Raw genomic sequence first — 20,559 nt, 5'->3', positions numbered from 1 at the left:
TATCGAACAGTGTATTTTCTTAAAAGCAAGAGTCAAGTGAAACAATTCTTAGTACTTTTTCTGAACAAAATTGAAAATGAATCTGGACAAAAGGTAAAGATTTTAAGAACAGATAATGGGTTAGAATTTGTGAACCGTGAAGTGAAAGAAATTTTAGCCTCGCGTGGAATAATTCACCAAAGAAGTGTAGCTTATACACCCGAGCAAATTGGTAAGGCGAAAAGAGATGCGCACTATTGTGGAGTCAGCGAGAACTATGTTGTGTGCAAAATCCTTAAATAAGGAACTGTGGGCTGAAGCTGTAAATGCTGCTGTGTATATTTTAAATATAACAGGAACTTCACACGAAACGGGAAAGACACCATCTGAAGTATGGTTCAATAAATATCAGTAAAGGACTTGTCTCGTTTTAGTGTTTTCGGAACTGAGGCATGGACACACATTCCCAAAAGCAAGAGAGCAAAGTGGGATGAAAAAAATGAAAAAGGCATTTTCGTTGGATATGATTTACATTATAAGGGTTACCTATATACTTTCCAAAAACAAAAAAGGTTGAGATTGCCAGAGATGTGATTTTTAATAATCAGACTTGTGAAGTGCAGTCAGACTGAGAAGACAAAAAGTGGCGTAAAATCAGATTTCAAGAGGGAGAGAATGAAGAGTTAGAAGAAACGGCTTGCTTTCAACCGCTGGAAACAGATGAGACCTTTAGTGACTCAGGAAATGAAGACTCGTCAGATGAAGAAAATAATGAGATTCAAGAGGAATCAAAAGGACCAGTGTTAAGAGACAGAAATCAAATAAGGAAACCAACAAGATTTGATGATTTTGTACTGCTAAGTGAAAGTGATCAAAATGTACCGAATACGTATGAGGAGGCCATGATTGATGAAAACGCAAACAGATGGAAAGAAGCCACAGAAAGTGAGCTGGACGGTTTGAAACAAAATGAAACGTGGACTATAGTAGATAAATCAGAGGCAAAAAGCCATAATATTGTGGACTCAAAATGAGTATTTAGAGTGAAAGAAAGTGACAGTGGCGTAGGCAAAAAGTATAAAGCAAGGATAGTGGCAAGAGGTTTCAAGCAAACCCAAGAGGTATGTGATTATTCAGAGATATACTCCCTGGTAGCCAAGTTAACAACATTTAGAATATTGCTAGCCATTGCAGTTCAAGAAAATCTTGGAATATATCAAAGGTATGTAAAGAACGCATTCTTAAATGGAGATATTAAAGGTGAAATATACATGGAAATTCCACAAGGATTGTCCGGTTTGGGAAAAGATAAATTGCTCAAACTGAAGAAGTCAATTTATGGTTTGAAAGCATCACCCAGATGCTGGAATGAAACATTCAATGATTTCATGATCTCCCTTGGTTTCAGTAGGTCAAAATATGATTATTGCCTATATACCAAATGCAACAAGAAAGAAAAGCTGAATGTGCTCTGTTATGTAGACGATTTGATTATAGTAGGGTCAAGTGAAGTATATAAGTACTGAAACCCAGACTGCAGACATTTTTTTCTAAAGGTTTGGGCAAAAATAAGTTTGAAGAAATCAGAAAGTGTTTAAATTTGGAATAAACAAGTTTGAAAGAAAAAAATTAAATGTACAATTAAGGGGGAGTGTTAGAGAAGTAATTGTTATTATAATTTTTGTACTAGTAGTCTTCTATATTGTATATTGCGAATAGTTCTTTTGTATTGTAAATTAGTGTAAGTAAGAAAACAAGATCTTGCAACTCTGGTTGAACTGGTAACTCTGGTTCAAGTATGGTGACGTCCATGAACGTAATAAACAAGTGCTAAAGCAGAGAACCCGATTCGTTTTGATTGAAATGATTACGTGTCGATTGGCCCAATAACCTTTATACAGAGACTTATTTAATGTTTTCTTAAATCTCTACATAGCAACTGGAATTCATAGCACTTCTCACATTGCATGCAGAATATTTGTAATTGATCTGCTATCTGCGAGACGTATCGACTACTATTACAATGTTTTTCACTTATTGTTTCTTCCTCTATGGATTTTTAAAGCGCCTAGAGAATCGAAAGAGTGCGTTGCACGTTATGGCATTTCCTACATAGTGTTATATTGCCCAATGTTCGCAGTTTAGGGTGGTATTTATCCCCTTCAACCCCCACGTTGGCCGATATAAAAAACACGTATGTCCTATTTTTGATTCCTTTATTCATTCCAGGAGTTTCAAGCGAATTCCCATTGTGCGTTGTTAGTTATGGCCTTGCTAAAATGTGTCATATTACCCTATGTTCGCACTTTAGGTTTTTTTTTTTTTTTTTTTACCTCTTCATCCCCCATCATGTCCGATATAAAAAAAATACGTATGTCGTACTTTTGATTATTTTATTCACTTCAGAAGTTTCAAGCAAATTCCCATTGTGCATTGCTGATTATGGCCTTGCTAAAGTGTGTCAGATTGTCCTATGTTCGCACATTAGGGGGTGTTTACCTCCTTCATCCCTCAAGTTGGCCGATATAAAAAAACACGTATGTCCTACTTTTGATTCCTTTATTTACTCCAAGACTTTCAAGCAAATCGAAATTTGACACTTGACAAATCTTGCTTGTAAGTCTATTTACGTATTTGAAATTACAGGCATGAAAGCAACGCTAACTTTTTCTCTTTGCATGTATTAATTGATTTAACTATTCAATCGTATTATTGACTTAGAATCCTTAGCAAATTTTTAGTCTGGAGGGAAAACCCTATTTCTTGGCCCAACCAAAAATTCAGGATGTCAGATTTTTTGAATGGTTCTTACCTAATTTGACTCTGCTAAATCTGAATTTGCCGGGTATACAAATGTACACGTTGAGCGTTTTGAGTAATTCAAGATGGAAGTCAATATGGCACTGTAAAAGTGATAAGAATATTTTTGGAATATTTTATCGACGTGCGTTTTTTGGATAGCAGATTCCAACAGTAATGTAATGTTACGACACAAGTTTTGGGCCTTATACTGTCAGGATACGGCCCTGTCTAGATTCGTAAACGGGCACCAAACACACGTACCACGGATAAGTGAAGTTGAGGGAACAACAAACGATAAACATTAACATAGAATGTTGACGGAAATTGTAGTCGAGTTTAGCACCGGAAGCGCGGACAGATAAGAAATTCACTTCTTTTTTAAGTTTAAGCAATGCTTATATGCAAAGGAAAGAATAATTAAGAATTAAAATTTTAAACATGATAATGAGTCGATAATGTGGATAGACTGTATGTTCACCTTAAAATCTCAGTGACACCAGGATAGAAAAACAGCGTTTTTCTGCTGGGTTGGAACATGAATGAGAGGTGTCCTGGTTCGACTCCCAGTCGAGCTCGGTACACATTAAAATGTTATGTAATAAAACAATAGGAGGACGAAGTATGACACTGAGTTGTACTTGGTTGGCTGAACGCAACAGGAATCTTGGTCGACTGTACGCATGATCATACCTAATGTGTGAAAGTTCTATCCTAGATTCGAAGTAAGTCACTGGCGAAGCCGTAAAGGGCCGTAAACTTGCTTTGAATCGGTCGGAACCTGGATTCCTGGATTTTGCGTTAGGAGTGTAATGAATGTAATACAGGAGATAAATAGAGGATGAGTCAGGTAAAGAGAGATTTGTATGTGGGTGATGGCAAGCAGAATTAACGGCGATCTCTGATGTTTAACAGAGATAGGAAGGAAAAATGCTGTTGTGAACGATAATTGCGCGACATGGAGAATATTCCCTCTCATTAAATTTACTTTAATACATTCATTTAATAATTGTTGTTCTCTTCAACAAATTACTTTTGTTTTCTCATATAAAACTTTGTGTTGATGAAAAATTTGGATTTTGCAGAAATTCATAAACAGATGCGATTTCCGGTATTCAGACAAATACGGAAATAATATCTTCTCTCTCTATTGTTGTGTCTTCTTCCATCTCACTCTACAGAGGCGGGTCCAAAGTTACAGAAATCCCATCCCTCCTTTTGTGTGCCGACCCAAGGTTATGTTTACCTTACTTCCCGACTATATAAACGCGAGTTTGGAGCCCCGCGGGGGCCGACAGAAGTTTTTTCGCAGTGTTTATCTGGACTCACTACGCGTGTAGACTCCACGCGGTGAGTATGTGATCAAAGAACATGTGAAAATAACAAAAACTCGCGTGCGGTGGTTAAAGCCAGTAAGGTAGTCGATATACACCCATGTTTGCCAACTTAGGAACAAAACCGAGAGTAAGCAACCTCCTCCTCCGTCACAAAAATGGGAGTTCTAAGATGAATTTTGTCCAAGTTAGGAATTTTTAACAGTTAAGCGATTTTAAAAGCGAACTTAGTCTCTGTTTGCCCGTGGCAGACCAAAGAAATCTGAAGTTTTTTCCCTATTATTTTGGCCGCGTTGGTCGGTTGTGTCAGCAAGCATAAACTGAACTTAGCCGAGTTGTGTGTCGTAGAAAGTCTATGCACTGTAGACTCAAACTGTATTAGGCAGAAATAGTCTGAATTAATGCTGTAATGTGTTTTAATTGAACTTAAGAATTTAAGAATAATTTTAACAACTTTATAAATTTTCATTCTGTTATAATGAGATAGTCTCGGAACGAGCTGAAACGTACTCGTCCCTTGTTGACAGCTTGAATTAGAACTATTAGCACCAATATTATTAACAACGCCCGATGAGCGTGTAATTTTCCCGTTGTTCCGAGCAAATTTGGTTTATTTGTAGATTTACTTAAATTTTTCCAACTTTCTTACGAACTCAAGTTGTGCGCGACTAGCAGACATCAATGGAAAAGCTAACAGCTGGTTCTGTGATTATTTCTAGTGTTTCAGGGAAACTCATGACCACTCATATATATGAAATTAGCCAGTAGTAGCCTAGAAATTTAAAAACAAGGTATCATTCTCGGCTCTAGCCGAGTGGTATGTTGTTAATACATTTTTGTATTTTTTTTTCTTTTTCAATTTCTTTAATAAAGCTATTTAATTGAGGGAATGAATTTAATTTCCAGATAATCTCTTAGGAAATTACGTGTAGTAAGGAGGTCAATTTCTTTCCTATGTTGGAAGATATGCTGTATGAAAGTGCAATCCTCAAATACCAGTGTTTCGATCGCCCACCTCTCGTAGGTGCCAAGTTTAGTGATTAACTTTAATGCTCTATCATTTCTGGGTCTCGATGGTACATGATGGACGCCGGGCCCAGTAAAGAATCCCATATACTTCGGGTTCTCTCGAAGTGCGATTCGACCGCTTGAGTTCAACCAAGCTTTCGGCTGAAATCGAGATGTACCGGGAGTCTTGACACAGGTCTTATTGAAGCTAGGCCATGTGTCACCTCACCACATTATTATTTTTTTTTATTGTTACGGATCTCCGTAACAATAAAAGATGTTATGAAATTGATACAAATCAAGATATTCAATATGTCGCCCGATATGGTGGCTGTAAAAGTGATACAAATATTTTTGGAATATTTTATCAAGATGAGTATCGATTTATTTGTTTCTCAGCTTAAAATTTGAGATTAATCACAGTTTGATAAAACGGAAGTTTGTGAACATTTTTGTTATAGCTTTTTTCCTCTCAGTTTTGTGTGTTATTATTCGAAATACAAGGGAGAATCAGTGTTTCTTAGTAAGATAAAGGGTCAATCGAAAAAGCGTCCTCGTCGTTCAGTTCCATTTCAATCCGAAACGAACTACCTGTTTTATGGTGAAGGGTGCCCACTTCATCTTGATTCCAAAAATTCAAGAAAATGGGAATCTGCTAATAAATGCAGAATCGCAGATCGAGATATCAATACCAAAACATTCAAAGAAACGATTCTTGATATTTGCGAAAATCGAAGCTATCAATGGGCTAAAGAAGTGAGTTTGCGTCTACTTTCCGTAATTTCTGATCTACATGTAGCTGATGCAGTTTATCACCAAGATCGTTACAAGAAATATGGGAGAAAAGGCAGTGGTGCCAGCTGCTGCAAGAAGCAAAAGGCAAGGAAGGTGGACAAGAAGTTGTTAGTGCAGCTTTAGAAGCGGTTGTGGCAAGCATAAAGTTAGACTAGTTTCGAACATGGTCATCAGTTCAAATGTATGATATCTACACATGTATTTCAGGAATCACTTGAATTCGTGTAAACTTTGAAAGGAAGCTTACAGAAGTAAGCACCGATCTTATCCTAATTTCGCCAAAGGGTTATGCAAATTTATTAGTGTTCAGAAAAACAGCTGTTACGGTACATTGTTGAAATTAACAAAAGACAGTGATGATGAAGGTGAGACCTTACAGAAAGTAGTAACGTGGATATCTGAAGAAACAAAAGCACTTCATAAACCCAACAAAGGAAGCTACACCACGAGAATAAATAAAGATGTTGTCAAGGATGAAGTTAGTCCCACCCTAGTGAATCCTCTTGATCAGCTGACGAACATAAAGTATAAACTCTCTTCTATTTTGATAGCAAACATGGTGACAAATATGATAAACTATAGTCACACGTCACTTCAAATCGCGTTAGGCGTAATGGTCGTGGAAAACATCTTATAGATATAATGCACGATTTCAAAATAAGAGCATCGTATGATGAAGTATTACCCTTCAAAGGAAGTGCCGCTAGCGCAACTGTTCTGATTTATTAAAAGGGTAGTTCACCTACTTCTTTCAGTGGACTAATACAGGTCACTGCAGATAATTTCGATGCCAAATTTTCCTCACAAAATGGACAGAAGTCCATCCACGCTATGGTCTTAATTGCGTATGCTTATCAAAGTGAAACTGAAAATACTGTAGAAAGTATTCTCTTTTATGAGGCACAGAAGTGAAATACAAAGATTATAAAAACTTCATATCGATATCACTTATTCATCCCGATAAAGGACCGAAAAATATATTACCTCAATCACATTCAATGTATGTGGTATCATCTCTAAAGACGATATTGGTCACACAGACCATTTCACTGGCATGAGCAAGAGAAATAGATTATGAAATCATTTTGAAAATTATAACCGATTCTTCAATGCCAACGTATAACGGTTTTAACAGGCAACAAGCGCGCAAAATGAGCTGGAAACGAAATCAAATGAAATCTTAAGTTTTACGTTCCACGTTTATGCTGGCTAGACTAAAGGAGACGGTGATGATGGGAAATGAATGAAATGGTGGAATGAAGAAACTGGAAGGTAGCAGGAAAATCCCGAGAAAACCCACGCACATGATGTTTGCCCAATACAAAGGTCACTTGACGCGAGTTGGGATAGAACCAAGAACTCCGTGCACCAGATGTGAACGCTCTACCACTGAGTCATCGTGGACTTGTAAAATGGGCTGGAAGTCAAAGTCACGAACACATTCAACGTACATGCCTATTATTGAAAAGACACCATCTGATCCATCCACAGTCGTGACCACTATGATTGAAGCTGGAGAAAAACAAACCCAGCAGGACAAAAACACACCATTCTCACTCTGGCTATATCGTGTGTCAGTGAATGTCATGTGAGAGTATCCCGAACAATTCAAGAATGTTATACTACAACTAGGTGGCATATGCTTGCTAATGAGCTTCGTTGGAAGCATCGGAATATTGATGTCGGGTAGTGGCCTACAGCAAATAATGGACTCTGCTTTTGGAGGACCGGCAGAATGTTGTCAGGTAAAAAGTTTTCTCAGAATGTGAGAATATTACCTCTTGTTGTTAAGGAGTTACTTCGACCACTTATCTCTAGTACCGTCTTCAAAAGTATGACGATATGATGGTATTACTGGAAGAAAGAGCAAAGAGTAGCCGAACCTGCAAACTTTGGTTAGATGTCATTAAATCTGTCTTCATTATGATGAGAGAGAGAGAGACAAGGTGATTCTCCTTTACTGACATTACCGTGTTTTCTTTCTTTTTTTTTTTTTTCTGTTGACTACGTTAATTTAATTACGCTAAATATAGTCTTTATCTGCGGTCAATGGAGCGACTCCCAGAACAATTTCTCAAAGGTGAACGTGTTCTGCGTCACAAACCAAGTATCTAGAATGTCATTTGGTCAGATAGGTTCATTCAGAATACATTCATGCGTTATGGCCATGGTCCAGGAGGAATAATCGGACTTACACAAAATCCATCTGCAGTCAAGCGATGGGCTTTCAGTTTTCATATAAAGGTAACCAACAAAGTTCTGTCGCCTTTTCACCCACCACCTTCGAACATCGATATGTCACCTAAGACGTACATCGAAGATCAAAAACAGTTCTCATAAGCAAAGACGACCTTCTGCCAACGTTCTGGAAAACCATGGATTCCATCGCGGTATAACTGGGTGGGCCGTGAAGCGAAGAAGATATCAGGTACATTTTGCACCTCTACTAAGGATTTGAACTGGCGTCCTCTAAGTTGATTGTCCAAGAAATAGAACAAGTGATAATCGGACGGCGCAATGTCGGGAGATTATTGCGAGTGTAATAATGTTTCCCATCTAAGGCGTAAAATGGTGTCCCGGGTCATCCTAGCCACGTGGGGCTTAACGTTGTTCTGTAACAGGAGAACCCCTTTGCGATTCAGAAGTACTGTCTCCAGAGTTTTGAGTTTTTCTTGAACATGGCTCAACTGCTCAAATACATAGTTGCATTGATGTTCTGGCCAGTGGTAGCAGTTTCCGGTGCACGATGCCGCGAGCAGTCCACCAAACACACAAGCGGACCTTCTTCTGGTGAAGTGGTGGTTTCGGCAATTTTGGAACCGGTTCATGGAATGCTAACCAATAATGACGAGCCGTGGAGATTCGTATAAGACCCACTTCTCATCATATGTCAACATCCTGGCCAGAAATGGCTCCTTCCTCAGACGAGACAGCAAAGAAACAGGTATCTGCTCGCGTTGCCTTCTGGCCTGGAGTCAAATCATGTGGGACCTATCGACCAAACTTGTAGTACGTCCCAGGTTGATGAAGGTCCTGCCAAATGGTTTCTCCACTCACACTGAATTGTAGACCCAGTTCTTCACATGTCTGGTCACCGTTCGCCTCAATTGCTGTCTGAAGATCTTTATTTTATACATGTGTTGGTCTTTCGGTACGTGATGCGTTTCCGAGTGTTTAGCCACCGTCCTTAAACTGGTTAAACCCCCGCTGCACTGTCCGCGTAGTCAAGACATCGTCACTAAAGGCCTGGCATATCTTTCGCCCCGCTGCAGAGGCGTTTGACATTAGTTTGAACTCGTACAGCATACACGCCCTTATGATGGTCTGTGGAGGTCCCATGTTCACTTTGTCCTTATGCAAGTTCACGGTGTAACTGAACTGCCACAATCAGGTAGTGTGTTGGATATACCGACCAACAACTGACCTTCGGCTCATCTCCATTCGCATTCAACTCATGGTGTTAGGGCCAATTGAACACAAACCTCCACTAAAAGGAACAGAACTTTCTTGGTTACCTTTATACTTGCAGTCGTTTAGTAAATAACATTCATGTCATGAGAGATACTGAACGAGATATGCAAATAACTTAGCATAAGGAAGAAATGCGATCTCGAGTAAAAGAAGATGCCGTTGATAGAATGAAATTAAAGGAAAAGCTGTGTCATTGCATAGATGCTCTGAAGACAGTCAATCACTATTTTGATTATTGTGACAGACAAAAATTTGTTGTGAGAAAGTGAATGTTGAAAATGAGATGGGAATAGGTGAGAAGGCGTTGTGTGTTAACGAAGAGAAACTACCAACTGGTTTCCACGATCCAATCTCAATAACTGTTTATAACGTTTCCAGCGTTGACATTGAAAGAACTGTTAGTGTTAGTGTCATTTATACAGAACTCTTGTATACGCATGCAATCTGTCTCATATCTGCAACAGATATTGATGCGAAACGAGTGATTTCAAATTAACTTGCTGCTGTTCTCATATCTTTGTTTGATGAATGTCAGACTTCCAGGTTCTGCTGCAGTAAATTAAAACTGAAACAAATATTACAAGTGAAGAATTCTATTAGATCGTACAAACACGAAGATGCTATCATATTTGATGGTTGTGCTATTTTGTGGGTGATCAAGTGGCCATTTAACGGAATTGTTCTCTACTTCATAAAATTTTGTCGCTCATATACGCTCGAAAAAATTAATAAATGCAACGTGTACATTATATTTGACAAATACAGAGAGTCCAGCATCAAAAGAGAATAAGAAATGAAAGAACAGGATGAACATCCAGTAGGTATCATATATTGTCTTTCAACATCTTCCTACCCTCCCAACAAGTTGTGCTGAATGTAACGAAGAATGAGGTACAACTAGTACAGGTGGTCTGCCAGTATCTAATGACAGAAGGGTTGCAATCAAATTCCACCAAAAGCCTATTCATCACATTATCAGAAGATGTTACAACAGAAATAACTGCTGATTGTATCAAGGAACATCCAGATATGAAAAACATTCACGAAGAGTCTAATGTCATAATTATCACGCAAGTAGTGATAGCAAATCATCTGGACAGAAATTGTACAATAAATGTAATTTAATTAGTGATGATAAGGATCTTCTTCTCCTCCTGATGCACCACTACCACACACAAAAACTTACTTGTAACATTCTTATGGGGTAACTCAAAGTCGGGTAAGAGTTACTGACACTGGATTGTCTGTGTCCAAACACCATGAAGTTGTTTCAAACTTACTAGCACTTAGTTCACTTTCAGACCGCGATACAGTTCCTGCTCTTTATGGCATTGGAGAACAGAAGGCAATGAAAGTACTACAAAGTGTAGTACGACTAAGATTCAAAAGCTTGGAAATAAGAGATCACTACTTGAGGATGAGAGTCAGGAGGCCACGTACTTTATAGCTAATTGCTATGGCCCTACAAAGCCTGATGTCAGGAGAGAGGATGAAGAAATTGTCAAAGAAGACTGTCGTACATATGCCGAAATTAAAGAGCTTGCCACCAACTACGGAGCCGTTCTCTGAAAATGTAAAAAGGTCTCATTTCCAGGACTGTATTTGAAATGCAGCAGATAAACCACACCCACCAGAAAATGGATTCGACTCATTTTGGATGGTATCGTGATGAACTGAACAAAACCAGTTGCTGTAACAGCGGATACTGTGATGGCGCCAAAAGACATCTTGAAGATGGTGAGCTGTGGCTATTGTTCTGAAAACATATGTATAGTACGTTATGGTTGTGACCGCTCATATTAGCTACACTGATTTTTGAAATTGTGAAGGTTCTAAAAAATGCCAGAATATATTTATACGTTAAATACTAGGGGTCTACAAGATGAGTACATGGATGCTTCCTCTGAAGAAGACTGACAGGTCTGATCCCTTTAGTGATTGATCTGTGACATTTTCTTATTTTACTGCGGAAGTAACATGGAAACATCGGCAACTTGTAAGATGAAGCTTCACTTTTGTATTATAAGTGTAAATATTTCGCACTAATATTGTCAGCAACATCATTCTTGATTTAGCAAAAACCTAGGAAAAATATAGAAGAAAATGCTCAAACCTAAGCTTGTTCTGTCAGTTTATTTTCTTTTGTACAAAAAATAGAAATGATTTTGTAAATGAATACAGAAAAGCCAAAAATGAGAAAACAAGCGGTGGAAGAAGCGGAGTTGAAGATAAAGAAAGAAAGAATACTGAGAAAATGGTCAAAGGAACATATAGAGAGAAAATTAAAATAGAAATAAAATGAAAAATGAATTATGGAAATAGAAAGAAGAGAGCAAATACAAGAGGCTATATATGGGAAAGGGAGGAATGATATGAAACAAAGGACAGTATCCAAAAATGATGGAGAGTAACGAAGATAATTATGCAAAATCTTCAAATCTGAAACTACCATGAAAGATGGGCGTAAAAAGCCAGAGATGATAGTTACAGAAAAGAGAATAGAACAAAAATAATGCAACGATGAAACATATATATGAATTAAGGAAACCACGTTAAATTCAATAATAGAACGAAAAGTTATCAATATCTTTAAATACTAATACAGGGCGAGGTATGTTATAATGTACCAACTTTCAAATGATGACGGAAAGACTGTGTGTTTATGGTAACTTTAAATGCTTATGACATAAGAGTATGCATATAGGCATTTAATACAGTGTATAACATGTACAACACAAATATCAGTGCGCTCTGAAAATAACGTCATCTTAATGCACTCCTGTCTAAATGCACGTTTCAAGGAAATGTGACAAGATCTTCATGATGCGTTTCAAAATATTGTGTGGAACAGTGTTTACCTGACATGGATAGTAACAATTCAAAATACTACCTCTTCCTCTCCATTACTGAATCCACATTGGAATGCTATGTCTCTCTGAAACGGGCATATGGTGATATAATTTCAGTTATTATTTAATTGTCGGACCAAATACAAAAGATTAAAATGTAATTACAAGAACAATAAATTCTTTTGCGTTTCTCACATAATAATCTTGTATCCTAATTTTTGTAGCTTATTGACTTTACTGATTGAAGATATAACCCAAACTTCGCATAAATTACATTATACTAACTAAAAGTCTATCTAAGCATTAACTAACTTTAGTTGTCTAGGTATTAACGAATTCACGATCGTTACATTTGTGAACAATGCAGTGTTCAATTAAATGTTGTTAAATTTCATATTTCATATTGGAAAAAGGATGTATCTCTGAAAGGAAATTTGCTGGTAAATGAAAAGCATCTGCTTCTTCTTTACAATGTAAGTAACTAAAGATTAAAGAAACTCGGAAGTTCAAAGTCTTGTTAATGTGTCTTATCTTGTACGGCCTATATTCATTCAAGAATTTTGCAAGGCCAAATGGAGAAAGCGATCAACATTATATTCGAACTGATGATATAACCAACACTTCACTTCTTTATTATGGATCTCTCATAGTCTGAGGTGTTGGTGCACCCCATCTATGCTTACAATGATATGTAATAACTTAATGTTTCATATAATAAACAAATCTAGAAACGTTTAACGTTTATTTCATTTTAAGGAAAAAATAAAGGTAATGTTTTACTTGCTATACATTAATGTTACACATTAAGTTTATGATACATAAATACATGTAAAGTTTCGCATTTTTATGTACTAATTTATAATAAAACCAAAAAAATATTAAATCTTTTTAGACTGCGTTGTGAAGTTTGCAAAATTTTACTAACTGGCTTTCAAGAAAGAACAAAAGAAAATTGCGTGATGAAGTTGGTAGAAAATACTCTGTGAAATACTGCAGACTTTAAACTTCACAACGCACTCAGAAAAGTTAAAAAGTTGTGTTGATAAATAAATGCATACGAAACAGATCTTACCTTTAACCCGTGTTTACAGTCCACTACTGTGATCACACCTGTAATTCCAAACACAACTGTTAAGAGTGGATTCATGAACAAAGTAATTAGTAAATAATATTTTAAAATACTAAGTTGGAGGGCTGTATATATTTTGGAAATATGTGTAAGCTATTGCAATTTATTATTAAATCAATGTTCCATTCAAAAGTCAACAACCTACGGATCTCGGGATTAATACGCACTGTTTTACTATTAAACTACCAATGACGATGTTCATTGAAAATGTAAATTGAAGGAAGTCACAAAATTGTTATTGACCTTGTATGCTGAAAACAAAAAATCAAAAAATTAGCCTTCGTTTTTGCTTACACACGTGTCTAATAATGTGACATTATAGTAGTGAACATAGTTCACCATATGGTAGTAGTTCACCATATTTGGCGTAAAATGTCACACTGACGTGGCAATACTGGAAGAAATATATACAACGCTTAGTTTCTTTTCGTTCCTTATCTGTTGTGTTCTACTTGTGTGAGAAAAAACAACGTAATAATAATTATCAGAATTCTCGGTGTATTTTCTGTGAAGTGCTGCACATAAATATATACATTTGTATGTGTATTTGTGAGTAATTCCTCAAAAAGTGTTTAAACAGACAAAAATAGCGCGAGACTATATAAACAGTGCGAACTATTTCTGCTATATGTGTAGGACAGCATGCAATCAGGAGAGTATATCATTATTTTGGGTGTAAAATTGGATATCAAGATAAAGCTTGGACACCCCACATTGTTTGCAATACTTGTGCCAGCAAACTAAGAAAGTGGATAAATGGAAAAAGTCGTTCAATGTCTTTTTCAGTACCCATGATTTGTAGGAGTCCAAATGATCACATCAGTAATCCGTACTTTTGTATGGTTCCCTCTGTCTAGAAGGGAATTACTAGGAAGAGTAAGAAGAAGGAACATTAATCTATCCTAACACTCCATCTGCAATGAGGAAGGACTACCTGTCCCTCACACACCTTAAGAATACGACCTTTCGTTTGATGATGATAATGAAGTTAAGCCTTCTGAACCAAGTGCTTTGAAGGGCCTGAACTTGTAAATTTACCTTCAACTGAATCACATACTCTAACTCGGAAGGAGCTGAGCGATTTCATTAGGGATTTGGGCCTCTCAAAAAGCAAAGCCGAAATTTTAGCGATACGGTTAAAATGGAATTTACTACAGGAAGAACTAAATATTTCAGTGTATCTGAATAGCAAGAAGAATTTCACTCATTTTTTACTATGCAAAACACACTTGTGACATATATCGACATGAAGATCTTATGAAAGCTCTCAAAACTAATTGCTATGTTATGGAATGGAGGTTCTTTAGAGATACTTCAAAAGTGAATTTAAAAGACGTGCTTTCACATATTGTAAACAAAGTTACTTCCATTCCGGTTAGTCACACAGTTCATATAAAGAAATCTTGTGAAAACTTGAAACGTTTACTGCGAGCCAATAAATATGATGAGTTTCAATGGCTCATTTGTGGTGACCTTAAAGTAATAGTGCAGTTGCTAGATATGCAGTTATGTTACACAAAATATTGTTGCTTTATTTGTGAGTGGGACAGTAGAATTCGTACCTCTCACTACTGCATAAGTGAGCGGCGTACTGGAAAAACTCTTCAGCTAGTGGATCTACGTGAACCACTTGTAGATTCTAAACGAATGTTGCTTCCCTCACCAGATATCAAATAAGATCTTATGAAATATTTTGTTAAAAGTAACTACAAGGAAGAATCCTGTACATTGGCGGATTATACCAAACGTCTTGGGGAGTCGGATATGTTCCCCGAAATTACCCCCCCCCCCAAAAAAAAAAGGTAAAACGGATTCAGGAAAACAGAGTAAGAGATATAATTGTTACGGAATTTTCACCACAATGCCCCCTCCCCGAAAAGATATTCTGTCTACAGGCCTGGTCGTGGCTATGCTTTACTAAATATTTCGCTAGAAAAAAAAAAATCAGGTTGAACATTTCTTACAACGCTCATAATGTTTCAGTATTTTAGTAAAATGAATTAAACAAAAGGACAAAAGAACTTACGACAAGCTACAACGCAAAACGCGCTTTTCGGCGAATACCACCCAAAGGCGTATCTGTCGATATAATATTGTCGCGATCTACGACAATGTCCCTATGAAATTCAAAAGTGCTATTCCATTCAGCCGCTTTTCGCCAGAACGAGATCGCAACCACGTTTTCAGTCGGCGCCATGTGGATTAAGATCGTTCAGCACTGGCCACGCTCGAATGCAGGGTTACAAGTATGCGCAGCAGTTTTCGAATAGTCACGTGAAGATCGTCGCTGGTGGTCAAGGCCTCCAACGCAGTCCGTGATAGACAGGGGCGTCATTTAGGGGGGTAGGAGGGGGCAATTGCGTTTTGAGGAATACATATACTTTCATTGGTTGTCTACTAATATACTAGTACAAAATGCGAAAGTCTTACGTCGGTGGTGCTCTTGCCTCCCCCAAGCGAAGTCCGAAATGACGCCCATGGTGATAGAGTTCTACCTTCTACCTTCTTTAATTCTCTTCCATTTAGAAGTGCAGATTGCAAATTCAAAACTAAGGAGGGAAAACAGCATTTTTACTTCAGTTTCGATAGTTTTGTAAAATATTTCTGCTAGAACACAGAGGTGTCGCTCAGACTTTTGTCAGTTGCGCGTGTTGGCAATATAATGTTGAGCCCGTATGCATTTAAAATTTCCGGCGCAAGACGCGTTTTGAGGTCTTCTACAACCGACTCTATCAACGGAATATAGACAGTTCTTCAGTGGTAAGATGTCGTGTCATCTGCTCTGAACTTCGTACGATATGTTTGTCTTTGAGTGATATGAGGAGTTCGAATCTGCACGTCGACACTGGCAGCCATTCTGGATGTTGCTTCGAAAACTACCTTGAATTCTTATTTGCTGTTTGAACGCTTCTTGATTAATGCTGCGATAGTGTCCCGAATGGCATCTGACGCTGCGTTCATTCTGATTCTGTCTTCTGCAAAAGTAGGTTGAGGGGAGGATTATCGTGAGAACATCCTGAAGCCACGTAATAGTTACGATAAACTCGCTGTCGTGCATGGCAAAAAAAAAAAAAAAAAAAATGCCAGTGCTTTGGCTGCTGTATCTAACTCGGATCACTTGGAACACACTGTAGAACCTCACTAATTTCTTGAAATTTCACGTGAAATTGTAACATCGCGTTGTTCTGTTCAACCCATCTCATTTCACACAATATCTCCAATTGGCCACTAACCGTAAGCTTAAGGACAGTATTACGTTTTAACGATGCGGTGAAAAACGCAATGATCTCTTTCATTGTTCCCAGACGTTCCTCACGCACTGTACTGACGACGACCTGAAGATGGACAAGTTGAGACTGTGACTGAATATGAAAAGTGCAGCGCGTTTGAAGCCTCCTTCTGGATCTCCTACACTGCCCCGCGACTTCGAGAGGTCATAACGGCGGAACCATTTGTACCAATACCAATGCAGTTTTTCGGTTCGAGTGAGGAGTCATGGTTGTCACAGGTGAGCTTTGTGGGCGCCTCTAGGCGTATCTGTGAGCGGGTCCGGTATGCAACAAAGACGGTACTATTGAATGGTGGACTCGAGCGGGGTGTAGCTGGGGGCTCGCAAGGTAAATAATAGTGCAAGGTGTATTAGTGTTCTTTCGTATGCTATTACGACGGTGTTCCTAACCACTAAAGTCAAAATAAGTACCGGTAAAAAACCACTATACTATCACTCATCCACCCGCCTATATTTCAATGTTGAATGTAGCGGTATGCATCCAGTGTGGAATAACCAATATACCGCTATAGAATGGCGCCCGAACAGGGACCGATGTAACCTTCTGTTACACATACAGTATAATTGTGTTTACGTGTGACTTTGTGTGAGGTAAATATTGAGTTGGTTTAGTATGCACTAACGATATTTTAATTATTAGTGTTACGCAATGTGTATACTATTAATCAAATGCCAATTGAGAGAGTGGATTATGTTACTGATCTTGGAGTCACTCTGCAGTCAAACCTATCATTCGATATTCATGTCAACAGAGTAATTGGTGAGGCCTTTAGGAATCTTGGCTTTGTGATGAGATTAGGAGGAGATTTTTCTAATACTAATGCTCTCGAAACATTATGCACTGCCTATGTACGGTCTAAAGTGGAATATGCAGCGATAATATGGGGTTCTAATAGTAAGAAATACATAAATAAAATCGAAAACATTCAAAATAAATTTGTGCGGTTTTTGACATATAAAGAAACAGGTATATATCCAAAATTTGAGAACTACGAAGGTCTTCGAAACAAATATTCATTACAATCTCTTGAAAGCAGAAGAAGTCATTTCATATTACCTTTCTTACATAAAATAATTCATGGTGCAATAGATTCAGAGTATTTGTTATCAGAAATCAAAATTCGCGTCCCACATAGAGCAACGAGGCCCCATAATGACATATTCCATCTTTCAGCGCAAAGAACTAATGCATTAGATGTATCGCCTATCAGAAAATGTGTATATTGTATAATATGATGTCACAAGAACCCCCAAATATAGATATTTTTAGTTACAAACAAAATTTTCATTCTACATAAATTTGTTTTATCCTGTATATCGTGCTATTTGTATTTTAACGTATATTTTACTTTTATATTATTATTTTATTATATATGTATTTTAGAGTGTATTACGATAGAATTGAGGTCATATTAGTATGTTATTATATGTGTATTTTAAAGTGTATTAAATACACTTTACAATAAGGGAAAACTGTAATTAGGCATTTGCCTGCTGTTTTTCCGAAATAAATAAATAAATTGTCAACATGTCTGAGAGTGAACATCTAAATTTACAAACATTGCTTCAGGCAATTAAAGATTTGTCAGTGAATGTACATCAAAAGTGCGAAAAATCGAACACAGATTTGAAAGAACATGTAGAAACCAACGCGGAATTGAAAGAAAACTTCGAAAGATCTAACGCGGAATTACATGATAGGCTAGATAGAATTACATAAGAAAATAAAGTCGGTTCCATTTCATTTCATTTCATTTCATTTATTTGCCTGTTTCATTAGCTTACAAAGCATGAGAAATTCTCATGTAAGCATTACAGTTGTCAGAAAGAAAAAAAACATACAATATTGTCAAGTACCAGAAGTATACATCATGCAATCTCTCTAAAAATACAAAACCACATAATTAGGTAACTGTTTCTACCACACCAGGCATGTACTCACGGGTAAGTATCTGTTTCCAACTCTTCAGTTAATGAGTCATTTAAATATTCTTTAATTGTGTAATAGCACTTTTCAGTGAGTAGATTATATAAAGTCTTACCAAGAATGGAAACATTGGTCATATTTTTCAAGTACAGAGGAAGTTCATTATACAATCTGGCACAATTCATGTACACGGTTTTGCTTATATTAGCATATTTTTGATGCATCACAAATATGTCACTACCTTGTCTTGTATTATGGCTATGAACATTTTTATTAAAGATAAAAAGATGCTTGTTTTTCACAGTAAAAAGAATAGATTTATAGATGTATAAGCTGGGGAGTTAAAATTTTTGCTTCTATGAAAACCTTTTTACATGACGATTTTGTGGGTAACCCAAAAATTATTCTAATCGCTTTCTTTTGCAATCGGAAAGTGCTTAAACTATTTTCAGCAGCTCCCCAGTGTATTATCCCGAAGTTAATTAATGAATTAAACATGGCGTAGTAAAAGCTAGGAAGTGCTTCTCTCGATACAGTACCTTGAAGTTTGTATAAGGCAAAACACACGCTACTTAGTTTCTTGTTTAAAGTGGAGATATGAGCAGACCATGAAAGATCATCACTTATGATTACACCTAAAAGCTTTGTTATGCAAGAATATTGGAGTAAGTTAGAAGATATTTTTATTCTAGGTGATATACGCGGTTTTCCTGGAAAATGAAAATGTAAGAGAATCGATTTATCATGATTTATAATTAACCTATTCGCTGTTATCCATTTTACTAATTTGTCCGTAAAAATGTCAGATTTCCTCTCAACTTCTTCTATTGATTTTCCTGATATTATCATACTGATGTCATCAGCATATAGAATACATTTCGCTGGATGCATAAATTCTAACAAGTCATTTATATATATCAGGAAGAGAATAGGACCCAAAATGGAACCTTGAGGAACACCTCTGACTACAGTTGATAAAGACGAACAAGTTGTTTGAAACCCATCTGCAGCTAATTTTGATATTTGTACCGCTTGTTGTCTACTGGATAAATAAGAGAGAAACCAGTTGGGAGCTATTCCTCTAATACCATAAGCATACAATTTGCTTAAAAGAATAGCATGATCAATTGTATCAAAAGCTTTGGATAAGTCGATGAATAGGCCAACAACATATTTACTGTTTTTTAATTCAAGAACTATATTGGACATGTAATCAAACAAGGCTGTTTCAATACTTTTGTTATTTTGGAAGCCATGTTGTGATGGTGATAGTAAGTTACATGACTTCAAAAAATTGCAGAGTCGTGACTTCATTTCCATTAATAAGAAAGTCACGGAAGAAATAGGGAATTTTCGTTCTAACTTTGAGGAAAAGTTGCAAACTGAGGTAGGTAATGTGAAACGTTCATGTGAAGAAAATTTTGCTAAATACACAGAACAAATACAATCGAAATCAATAAATGTAACGTAGAAATAGAGTCTGTTATCGAAAAGTTAAATGTTGCGGAATAACAAAACGAGGAGTTTTCAAAAGGTATGAACGCTTTTGAGGACACTGCGTTTAATCAAAAACAAAATAAGTGTGAGATCAGAATAGGTACGCTGAATAGTCAAGTAGAATCCTTAGAAAGTCATATAGATTGTGTGCATAGTGAATTAGTGGAAAGAACAGATAAATGTGAAAATTGGATGTCAAAACTTCAGAAGGTAGTTGAATCTAGTATTACTGCATGTGAAACTACTGTAATATCACAAAAGTCAGTGGAAAAATCACAGGTTGATATTAATAGGAAAGTTGAAGCTTTAGTTAACGATGTAGAACAAATAAAACAATCCCTTCCAGACAGTGAGTTAAAAAAAACTTCCCACACTCTGTTTTTTCGAATGTTCAGGTTAAAAAGGAAAAAACAGACGATCACGCTTACCAAGATATGCGTCGAAATATTTCAGTGTATTCTGATTCTAGTAGTAGTACTCTT

The 20,559-nt window shown here is 36.9% G+C and overlaps 1 protein-coding gene across 5 annotated transcripts in view; it reads right to left on the bottom strand.

The window, feature by feature from the left end:
- LOC145673470 (zinc-regulated GTPase metalloprotein activator 1-like) overlaps positions 1–20,559 on the bottom strand; it is a 999,800-nt gene that overhangs the window by 865,753 nt on the left and 113,488 nt on the right. For all 5 annotated transcript variants that reach the window (XM_081743197.1, XM_081743195.1, XM_081743196.1 and 2 more), the window contains exon 6: positions 13,308–13,345. In XM_081743197.1, the coding sequence (XP_081599323.1) occupies positions 13,308–13,345 (38 nt within the window). The remainder of the gene's footprint in view (positions 1–13,307; positions 13,346–20,559) is intronic.

Source organism: Thermobia domestica, chromosome 16 (genome assembly GCF_964235325.1).
Source record: "Thermobia domestica chromosome 16, izTheDome1.hap1.1, whole genome shotgun sequence".
NCBI classification, from domain to species: domain Eukaryota; kingdom Metazoa; phylum Arthropoda; class Insecta; order Zygentoma; family Lepismatidae; genus Thermobia; species Thermobia domestica.
The sequence above is the reverse complement of the archived record's forward strand: the minus strand, read 5'-3'. Positions and strand labels throughout refer to the sequence as shown.